At 35.9% G+C, this 11,404-nt stretch overlaps 1 protein-coding gene and 1 long non-coding RNA gene across 2 annotated transcripts; one reads left to right on the top strand and one right to left on the bottom strand.

The window, feature by feature from the left end:
- The first annotated feature begins 979 nt into the window (after window positions 1-979).
- Window positions 980-1,518, top strand: LOC149201168 (uncharacterized). Its single transcript, XR_016253402.1, has 3 exons — window positions 980-1,014; window positions 1,177-1,205; window positions 1,342-1,518. It is a non-coding gene; the product is annotated as an uncharacterized LOC149201168 (long non-coding RNA).
- Window positions 1,519-8,978: 7,460 nt separating this feature from the next.
- Window positions 8,979-9,422, bottom strand: LOC149201167 (endochitinase-like). Its single transcript, XM_089401215.1, has one exon. It carries the CDS (start codon window positions 9,420-9,422, stop codon window positions 8,979-8,981), a length of 444 nt encoding a protein of 147 aa, XP_089257341.1.
- Window positions 9,423-11,404: the final 1,982 nt, after the last annotated feature.

Below are 11,404 nucleotides of genomic sequence, written 5' to 3'. Positions count from 1 at the left end.
AAGTAGTCATAAATATCCATTGAACTTGTTTAGATACCTTAAAGATTGCCTAGTTGAAGGTGAAGTTAAACAAATGAATTCACGTGAACAACAACTAGGTATCCATATCGATATACAAGGCCACCAGACATGCTTTGAAACACGGGGATAAAGAATGGGACCAGGTAAAACTTTCTATTTCCCTTTTCCTTTTAGTTTCATTGTTTAATATAGCCTCTCCTCTGGATATGTAGAGAAGTCTTATTCACTGAAATGCTATAAACCACCTTAACTCAGGGTTTCGGAATGCCAGACATGCTCTGAAACACGGGGATAAAGAATGGGACCAGGTAAAACTTTCTATTTCCCTTTTCCTTTTAGTTTCATTGTTTAATATAGCCTCTCCTCTAGATATGTAGAGAAGTCTTATTCACTGCAATGCTATAAACCAACTTAACTCAGGGTTTTGGAATGCCAGAGTCTTGGGCATTATGGGCTGCAACAGAGTTGTTTACAACGGTGGTCCCCTAATCCATAGTTTTTGTTGAATGTTGTTGAACAGATATACTTGGCAGATTATAATCATGACAAGGCAGAGCAGTCTGTTCTGTGGACCTTAAGTGCAGATGTTGGAAATAGGTATCAATGTCTGAGGCCTGTGAACAACATTAATTTGAATATGGATGCGAAAGTTGCAGATAGCCATGTTGGAGGATTACGTGATGGAAATGAACTCATCCTCTTTGAGTGGAAGAAACAGAGCAACCAAAAATGGAAGCTCCAGCCCATCTATTGTAAGCAATCTAAAAATAACAAGTTGTCTTTCAAGCTCTTTATTGAAAGTAGCATCATTTCTGTAAGTTTATCAATAGAAAGGACGGAGGGTTCATGCTACTTGAAAGTTTATCATTTCTGACATTTTCTGTAAGTTTTTCTGGCATCATTTTCCACATTCTTTTGTTTGCAGGTTTGGGTGTTCATCATAAGTTTGCTTGGCCTTGCACCTCTTGCTGAACGTATAGGCTTTGTCACCGAGTAAGTGAAAAATTGCATGGTATATGTACATAGGTTATGTGTAATCTATACCTTGTACTGCAATTGTTTATACACTTGGAATGGTCACTGCAGTGTAGTGACTTCATAAAATATTATGTTTGTTGGTTCTACAATCTGATGTTTTGTTGTAAATTGTTGCAGACAAATTGCATTCTACACTGGACCAACAAGTGAGATTCTTATATGTATATGGACTATGTACTCATATTTGTGGATACAAGATATGAGCTAATTGATATATATGAGAAAGTGTTTGACATTTCAAAGTAACTGATGCAAATATATTGTTAATTAATTCTCCTATAGTTGGCGGGCTGCTCAACGCCACATGTGGAAATGCAACAGAGATGCTCATTGCAGTGTTTGCACTTTACCATGGCAAGACCAATGTGGTCAAGTATTCTCTACTAGGCTCTGTGCTTTCCAACTTACTTTTTGTGCTTGGCACATCTCTCTTTTGTGGAGGAATTGCCAACATGAAAAAAGAACAACAGTTTGACAAGGCATGTGATATATTTTTAGTTTTTCTTTAACAACCTAGGCCACCAAAACAAGTCCGACCTGCTCATGATATTCATTCATTAGGGCCTAACCATGGGTGTTGTATTGCTATATGACGTAGGTTATTTTTGGAATCGACTCCAGTCTTCTCATGATGGCTTCACTGTGTCTCATGCACCCTTGGCCCTTCAACAATATATGGCATATAGTGAAGCAGCTGTATCAACATTACAACTGTCTAGAGTCAGCAGCATCATCATGCTGATAGCTTATGCTGCATATTTGTTCTTCCAATTAAGGACATAGACAATTGTTTGAAGAAGGCCCAGAAACAAAGGAGCTTTTTCTCTGAATCCTCAGCAGCAAGAATTCTTTGTTTTGGGTGGTTCCACTCCATCCCCATCTCCATATACATCCATAATATTAACTCTGTTGAGAGACAATTGAGACTTATAGGAATCTGAATTCAGCATTTTCTTGCTCACATTAGTGTAAATCTCCTTGACCACAATTTGGAATGCAGGCAATACATTTGTATTATCTAGAGCCAATTCATAGTCAAATGAATCCATGCATGATTGACTACAAGCAATGGCTTATCTAATCATGATTCAGTGTTTGAAGGCTGCCAATTTGACTCAGAGGAAGAGGTAAGTGACGCTCCAATGGTAATTGGGGATCTCCTTCTAGATTTGCATGACACTGGCTTGGAGCTTGCAGCTCTGGATGAATATATGTCAAATGGCAAAATTTTGTATCGTCTCAGATCGAAACTAGAATGTGTCTTGGAAAGGAGAGGCAAAAATGGTGATTTTTGGCACTCTAAATTTCTCGATTTCTTAGTGGCATTGTCTGATAGATGGCGCGATTGTGTTGAAAAGTGGCTTCACTGCAACACTGCAGAATTTTCTGGGAATGTTGATGTACAAAAGTTGCAACTGGAGGCAATTTTATCACTTGAAGAACTGAAACAGGGACTCTCTGTATGTGTTTGTAAATGTTCTGTATGTTTTTGGCGGTGTGTTCTAGAGAAGGGCCATTTCTCTGATCACTCTTGTATGGGTAACCATTGTTGCGATGAAAAGTGCACATATTGCTCTCTTGAATCACACCAAGGAAATGAATTGGAGGAATGCCGAAACTTGGCAGGTCATGATGGGAGTCATGATTGCAAAAAGAAAAATCATACATGTATGAAGCTCTGTTCTTTATTTGATAAATCATCTAATTGTAACAAATTTTGTTCCTTGAAGGTTGGCCATGAAGGTTACAAATTGCTACAAATTGGCAAATGCCTACAAATTGTTCATTCTAATAAAATGAAAAGTTATTTGCAGGTGGGATGTTGTCTTTTAACAAGTAGACTTCCAAGGGTTGCCAAACTAAAGTCCCCATATGGATTATTAAGCAATGATGCATTTGAGATTAGGACAAATTCTATATCAGCATATTATTATACAGCCTTAACTAATTCATTGACTAGCTTTTCCACTAGGCAATCAACTAGTGTAACGGATTTCAGTTCGAGTGGATCTTTTCCAATATAATTGACTACAAGCAATGGCTTATCTAATCATTTGACTATGAATTCTCATGGTGAATCTAATACAAAAATTCCATCTATAAGGGACATTTGTCTTCTCCAATGGTTGACTAAGACAATTGAAGTTGTCGATGTTAATGTACGTATGATAAATGACTCAAGAAAGACTTGATAGAAATAGTGTGTTAGTGTTTCTTTCATGGCATGTATCCTAAAGGAATTGATCTCAATAGACATTCAGATGCACAAGTTTAATCTAAATGGGAGAATGATATGACTAAAGAGTGCAATTCCTTTGATGAAAAATAAAAGTTGACTTAGTTCCCCAGGCATAAAGAAAGAATGTGATGAAATGTCTAATGGTCTACAAGACTAAATTTACCATCTGCATAAAGAAAGAATGTGATGAAATGTCTAATGGTCTACAAGACTAAATTTACCATCTACAAGTGTTATTGAGAAACATAAATTTACTTGTGACAAAAATCTTCTCTCAACAAGATCATATTCATATTGACTACATTGAAATCTCTGTACCTATTGCAAATATGAACTCTTATCTACTTATTCTTTCACACATTATTCATTCTGTATAAGAGTTATAACATACATCCTACTAAAGAAATCCTTTTACACTTTGAAGCAAGCCTCCATAGTGTGGTATAAGAAGATTGATTGATTATTAGTTTTGGTTTCAAGCATCATGAATTTGATTGTAGTGTTTATATTTTGCAAATGATGATACTTACATGTTGGTGACTTAATCATAAATGTGCAAGCTATAATACTTACATGTTGGTGACTTAATCATAAATTGAAGTAGTGTCAACCTAATTTTGGGTTTGAAAAAACAATAAATAGAGATATTTAGAATTACAAACCTGAGTGTGTTGTATTTTTCCTTATGGAATCCAAGTTTTGCAAATGGATAACAATATATTTATTTACCTAAATATAAATCGCCATTCATTATACATGTTTAGGATGGAACAATATAAACCATTTTTGGCACCATATCAATCAAGAGAGAAATTGACTGAGTGTGCCTTTGAAAATTAATGGTACTCTCTACAAGAAGACTACTGGAGCCTCATTTACTTGATTCATAGCAGATTTGATATATTATTTGATGTTAGTGTGGTCTACAAATCCATGTAGGATATGAAAGAGAGCTGCTTAGAAGCCACAAAAAGGATTGTTTATGAAAGATACATATTAGCACAGTATGAAGTACTGCATTAAGAATATGAAACTAGTCAGTTACTTTGGTCTTGTAAGAAGTAGGCAGAACTATTGACCACTAAAATTGAATATAAGGGTGCATTTAATGTTGACAAAATCAATGTGAATCCACATAATGGATGAGGTTGGCTTCTCGTTTGAGCAATAGATTCCAATGTATTATGCAATACAAAATCTTCTTGTTCATAGTAAAATAGTGTATGTGGAGTCTTCATGCCCATTATTTGACAAAATAAAGATATTGTGAATCTTCTTGTTCATAGTAAAATAGTGTATGTGGAGGCTTCATGCCCATTATTTGACAAAATAAAGATATTGTGAATCTTATTTATTGCAAGATAAGTGATCACATCATTAATATTTTTGCAGAGTCATTAACAAAAGACAAGTTTACGAAACTTTGAACTATGTTTTGGATTTAAAAAATTGCAATCATGGTAGAGTGTACATAAGACAATTTCACCTCTAAAAAGTTTCAGATAGTTGTGTTGACAAATGAGCTTTGAAACATCAATTTCATCATACAATTTGACTTTTTATGGATATTGTTGATTCACAATGGAAGGTCAAATTACTAATTGGTTAGATTCGTCCAAGTTCCCCAAGTTATGCAAGTCGAAGTATCTAAGATAGGTCCCCAAGCTTTGCAAGTCAAAGTATCTAAGATAGGTCCCCAAGCTTTGCAAATCAAAGTATCTGAGATGAAGATCCAAATGCATTTAAGATGATTAACGTTGATTGTTTTTCCTATTTTAGATGAGTTACTTTTAATTTTAAGCCATATATAAATCATACCGATTGTCTTATCATTAAAATTATTTAGTTATCCATTTTATGTCAGGCAATGCTTACTTGTACTTCAACACTGTAAAGATATCTTTGAACACAACATTTTCTTGAAATTCATTATTATTCGTTCCTGTAAGTCCACGGCTCTCTAACAACCATTACCATTGACTGGAGTACATTTAAAGAACATTGTGATATACTTAAAACCCTAGTTTTAAAAATAAGACATAAATTCCTTGAGAATTCACTTTCTAATAAGACATAAATTCCTTGAGAATTCACTTTCTTTAGATCCTTTGAAAGCTTATTTACCATAGGAGTTCACGATTTGTTGTTAACTATCCTCGGCTGCACTTGGAGATGATACAGCGCATAGAAACCTCCCATGAAATAACAACAGAAATCTTATAAATCAGACAGAGCAAATCAACATTGCCACGAAACACCTGAATTATCATCATCGCGGTTACTTCATAAAAAGTGCCAAACATAATACAAAGAACAATAGCACAAACAAGCACCACACACATTTGTAATAAACTTTTATTATTATGGGATGATAAAGAAACAAAGGATACAGAGCTATACAGAGGCCAACCCCCAGTGAAGTCGATCACAAACAATGAACTATGATCATCCAGAGGCCAACTCCATTGAATTTGCTGTACAATTATTTACATATTTTACATCATCAATACAACGGTATAAGAAGTGCAAGTGATCAGAAGTGCCAGTGGATTCAAATGATTTAAGAAAGAAGGGGGAAGCATTGTATTAGCTGATCCAGCGAAAACATACCACTGACCAGGAATCTCTAAACAGAAAGGTGGGGTGCAGGTCCTATTCGATGAAGGAAAGCAAAAAATACCAGCAATTTCCCCAAATTGTCACCTTGTGCTGTACCAATCTCCTACCAAATCACACTCCTTTCAAATTTAGATGTTCAGCAAGAAGTCCAGAATCCAACGCCTTCTCCATCAGTCTGCCCAATTCTTGCAGATAGACTTGGGATCGTGCCTTCTACTTTTCAAAGGAAACCTCCAGTGGCTAAAAGGAGTATTTTACTTCCTACAAGGCCAAGAAGTGCTAAGAATCTATGTCAAGCACTAGAATCTATGTTAACACTGTGATTCATCAATGGTCTTTACCTGTGTAGTTTGAAGAGTTGTCATTTTGTAGAACAAAGACTATTTATCAGCTTGTAATTTGTACAACTTGTATAAGCAATTCTAGATTAGGTGGATTTAGTTCCTTTCTCCTACCACCACTATAATTAGTGTTGTCTTCTTTCAGATCTACCAATTTTGCACACTTCTCTATGATGAGGTCAATTTCGCAATTCCTGGGTCATCAAATGACAGGGCCATGTTCGGCCAGTGTGGTGAATAGTTCTCCATTGCTGGTCTTCTGTTCGATGATCAACAAATCATATTTGGCAAATCCTAGTGGTATTGTGCTTTCCAGATGCTGGCATTGCTGTACCCAATTTCTGTCTTTAGCAAGGTAATTGTCACAGTGGAAAACAGATGAACGACGATGGTTTTTAGAGAACCATCGTCCATACATACAACCTTCAAAGGCAATTACTTAATTCCATTGCAAGAGGCCCAAAATACAACATCTAAGAATAGGATTTTATCAATCCAAGACTGTAGAGAAAACGCTCTGACTTTGATTTGAAGAGATCACCAAGGGAGAATCGGATGGCAGGTTCCCTTGGAGGAGATTTTGTATGCATACAGTCGTCTTTTACTTGCAAGATTGTTAGTCCAATTTCTTGGCGAACAGCTTCTACTGTCTTGGCATCAACGGGGTTTCCAGCTGTATCAGTCACATAGAACACATCAGCTACCTTATCACCCCACGTTGACACCTCTGCTTTTGTAACTGACATCCCATTTTCTCTAAATATACGAGTCACCTCCGACAGAAGCCCAACATGGTCGTTGGTGCAGAGTTCCAGTCACATACCCTGAATTCATAAAATATCATCAACAAAACTCACACTAAGCTGACTAAAATTTAAAAAGGATCAAATTTGAATGCACCGGGAATCCCAAGTCTTAGGGTTTTGAATAAATTTCCACCATGGATTCGATCCTTGGACTCATACCTCTGATGTTCTTCGTCTAATGGCAGCCTCCAAACACTGAATCACCCACTGCTTCTTAGAGAAAACAATCTAGAAATTTGTTTTTATTCTCTATCTTCATATTAAATATTCTAGGGAACTCTTCGTCGTGAAGGATGTTTGGTTATGTGCATCTTTGAAGTTTTTTTGATAGTAAAATGAGCAAACACAGTTTTATGATATGACTATAACCTCAATTCAGGGTTATATTAAATTTAAGTAATAGTTTATTTTTACACACAAATCATATATTTAATATTTAGCATAATTTCAATAATAAATAATATTCAACTATTTTCATTATTTATTTTACTTTTAATGTAACTTAAAAACTCCATTCTTCGGCCTGGAGTATGCCGTAAAACTGCTTCTGCTTGGCTAAGAGCTCGTCTTCCTCGGACGTAAGGAAACAGGTTAACGGCCCAAGACCCAGAGGCATCTGGCAGGAGTGAGAGCCTGCTCCCGATTACGGACCACCAGTAGGGTTATGTCAGGTGGCGTGGTTTTCCTATTTAACAGTGATGAGTCATCCCAGCATTCGCGGATAGCAGCCAGAGATGGCTGTCCTCACTGTTGGTTTGACACCTGAGTTGTTAGGTTTTACCACCTTCGGAAAAAAAAAAAAAAAAAAAAAAAAAAAAACTTAAAAACTCCATTCTATGTTAATATTATTAGAAGCTTATAATTATAACATGTTTAATAAGTTAACATAACTTGATATATATTTAATATGCTTTCCATGTTCTTATAATGTATTTTCAACAATCGAATTTAACTTTAATATAGTTTTATTCAATCTTTCGCATAATATAACTTTAGTGTATTTACGCGTTTCTTTGGGAAGAAATCCCTTCCAGTGTCATTGTGTCCTGTCGTGGGCCCTCGATCTTTATGTTAATCGATCATCATAGTAGACAGTGAAAACTCCCGCAAGAATTAGGGACTAACCTCAAGAATTAGGGACTAACCTCATCCGGTGATTATACCACAGTTTGGAACCATTCCTGCCATTTAAATATGGTTATATGCCAAGTCTCCTTCATTATGTTTTCCCAGTGATTAAACTCTGGTTTGAAACAAATATACCTGTCCCTTTACAAATAGACCATCTTCCCCTTTTTTCCGTTTAAAAATGGTTTCCCTTTTTTTCCATTTAAAAATGGTTATACGGGTAGACTTCTTCATTATGTTTTCCAATTTTGGTTGATTTTCCGAATGTGATCGTTGTGCTTTCTTGCCTTTGATTTGCTTCATGTATCAATTTTCTCTATCTATTCGTCTTTCATACACTGTCGATTATTTGCCCATCTTCAAGTTTGGTTTTGAATATTTTCCCTATTCTCTGCCCTTTTTTCTTCTTAATTTTAGACATATAGTTGTTGTTAGGTTATGGCCTGTATGTTTATGTCTCACGAGGATTCATTTTTCTGTCATGTTTTTGGTTTTGATGATTTAATTTAATCTAATCTGCAAAAATAGTTTCTGCTATGAGTGTAGATTGCAAAATTCGAAACCTTTTTTTTGAGCTTATTTATGCCTCTAAATCTTAATCACGGTTTATAATTATGCCATGTGATTATGACTCTCTATTTTTTTGATTATGGGTGCACATATTAGTGAACACCTTGACGGGTAAGAGTTAAAAGTTGTCGCCATACACCTGTTTTAACAATATTCTTCCCAAATGAGAGGTAAAGCAAGTAAAATCAGATAAAGAAATCATGAGGGAATAGATGTTTAAGTATAACCTGTGGTTTTGTGGGAGGTTTTTCCAAAGAAAGCAGCGAGCTCTCTTTTGTGAGTAGTGAGATCCCTGTTCGTGCCAAAGCCAGGAAAACCATTGGCAGTAGCAATGAAGGCATTGTAGAAGTAGAATCCTTTGGCCTTGCAACCAACATTGTCTCTGTGCTTCAGTAACTTTTTGAAAACATTTTCAGTTGAGTCGAACCTCCGCATCGGATTTGACATTGCTTGTTGAAATGGGTCGGTGTGTTGCTGCACCATCCCCATTTGGGTGCAGCACAAGCCACCCGGATAGAGAGCTCTGATTGCTTTTCGTCTGGACTGCCCTATAGACAGAATGTACAAATTCATCAGTGCCATGGTGACTGACCGATTTCCATCGCTGCTAATCTCATGGAATTCATTTTTGGGACGTTCGTCTTCTTCTCCAAACAGCATTAGCCACAACTTTTGCTTGACTTCGAACGCTGCAAACCATCATGAGATTTTCAGCCTTCTACATGATGAAAATCATCTCCATTTCCCTCATTATGATGACTTAAACTCTGATCTCGCGCGTTGCATACATGGATTCTGAAATTCCATCGAATAAACAAAACATAAACATTTAATGATTATAAAGAAGATGTTCTAACATAAATAATACTGACTAAACACATGTTTACATACTATATTAAATAAGTAAGTAACTTTGAAATAGTTAAGAAAGATTCTTCCGCGAAAATCACATGGAATATCATTTGTCGACACGTTTCGAACCAACTAGTGTGGTTCATCGTCAGGACAAGTTGAAGAAACAGATCAAGCTCATCATGTTAAATAGTCTAAACCCTCCAACAGCTATCTTTTCTAACGGCTAGTTTGACTCAAGGACAGAGGTCAAAATTATTATATTCGATTAATTAAAAATTATTAATAATTTAACGGAAAGTTAGTTGAGTGAATGGTCTTAATTTTTAGGTATTCTATTATTATAAGGCCATTCACTCAACTAACTTTCCGTTAAATTATTAATAATTTTTAATTAATCGAATATAATAATTTTGACCTCTGTCCTTGAGTCAAACTAGCCGTTAGAAAAGATAGCTGTTGGAGGGTTCCATTAGACTATTTAACATGATGAGCTTGATCTGTTTCTTCAACTTGTCCTGACGATGAACCACACTGGTTGGTTCGAAACGCATCGACAAATGATATTCCATGTGATTTTCGCCGAAGAATCTTTAAAATAGTCTTCAAATGAAAATAACAAACTACCAAATACGTATAAAATATGAAATAATACATTTTTTTTTTTTTAACCACATGGTGAATGGGTAACTATCAGGCCTAATCTATGGGAGACCTCATAGCTGCCACTATAACACCAAGAGCATAACCAAACACCTGCAAGTCGGGTATACTAAGTTCGGGTATACTAAGTTCCTATGATTTTAGCAAGGCCTAATCTATGGGAGACCTCGGGTATACTAAGTTCCTATGATTTTAGCAAGGCCTAATCTATGGGAGACCTCATAGCTGCCACTATAACACCAAGAGCATAACCAACCATGGGAGACCTCATAGCTGCCACTATAATACCAAGAGCATAACCAACCACCTGCAAGTCGGGTATACTAAGTTCCTATGATTTTAGCAAGAGCAGACTCACGGAAAAGGGAATCTGCCCCTCTAGTCGCCACCACAGCAGGTCATTGTACTCAATGAGATTTGAACTTCGGTCTCCCTGGGCTTCGCCCATATGACTTACTGTCAAACCACATATCATTGTACATAAAATATGAAATAATACATTATATACACAACTTGTCTAACTTTAGTGGAGCGTCAACACCACCATACCCGCCCTCTTTGACCTTATTTTCCAAAAGTAGTAATAGTTGTCACATTCAAAGCAATTTCCGGAAATGGTGAAACACCTTACCTTCACATTTTTAGGTGCGACTTACTTCTTGGTGATGCCTTCGACTTGAAATCTCGCAAAAGAGCATTTAAATCAATAGTGTTTGGGTCAATTTTCTTTTAAAGTACTTAGATTTGTGTTGAAGGTGACGAGAACTTTTTCCAAAGATTTTGATTAATTTAAAAATTATTTAGATTTTCCATTTCTTTAAAATGTTCAAAAAATAATTATAACTTACAAAAAGATTAACTAAAATGAAGTGGTTTTAGTATCCAGTAAGACCGCCTCGTCGGTTTCTTTTAGCACGCTGCAAAATGTACATTGAGCATTTATGAAACACACAAACCATGTGAATGGACAACCCATCAAATTTTGAAGACGAAAAGGTGGTGGCGAGGAACAACTAAGCCCACAAAGACATGGTTGCAATAATTGCAAGAGAAGAAAACACACAAAATTGCAAAGAGACCACAATGTGGTGTAAGGTATAATTTTTTTAATAAAATATATTTCTTTT

Source organism: Pinus tabuliformis, chromosome 2_1, assembly GCF_031772625.1.
Source record: "Pinus tabuliformis cultivar Carrire ecotype Pingquan chromosome 2_1, CPIR1, whole genome shotgun sequence".
Taxonomy (NCBI): domain Eukaryota; kingdom Viridiplantae; phylum Streptophyta; class Pinopsida; order Pinales; family Pinaceae; genus Pinus; species Pinus tabuliformis.
Note: the sequence above shows the minus strand (reverse complement) of the source record. Positions and strands in the feature narration are given on the sequence as shown.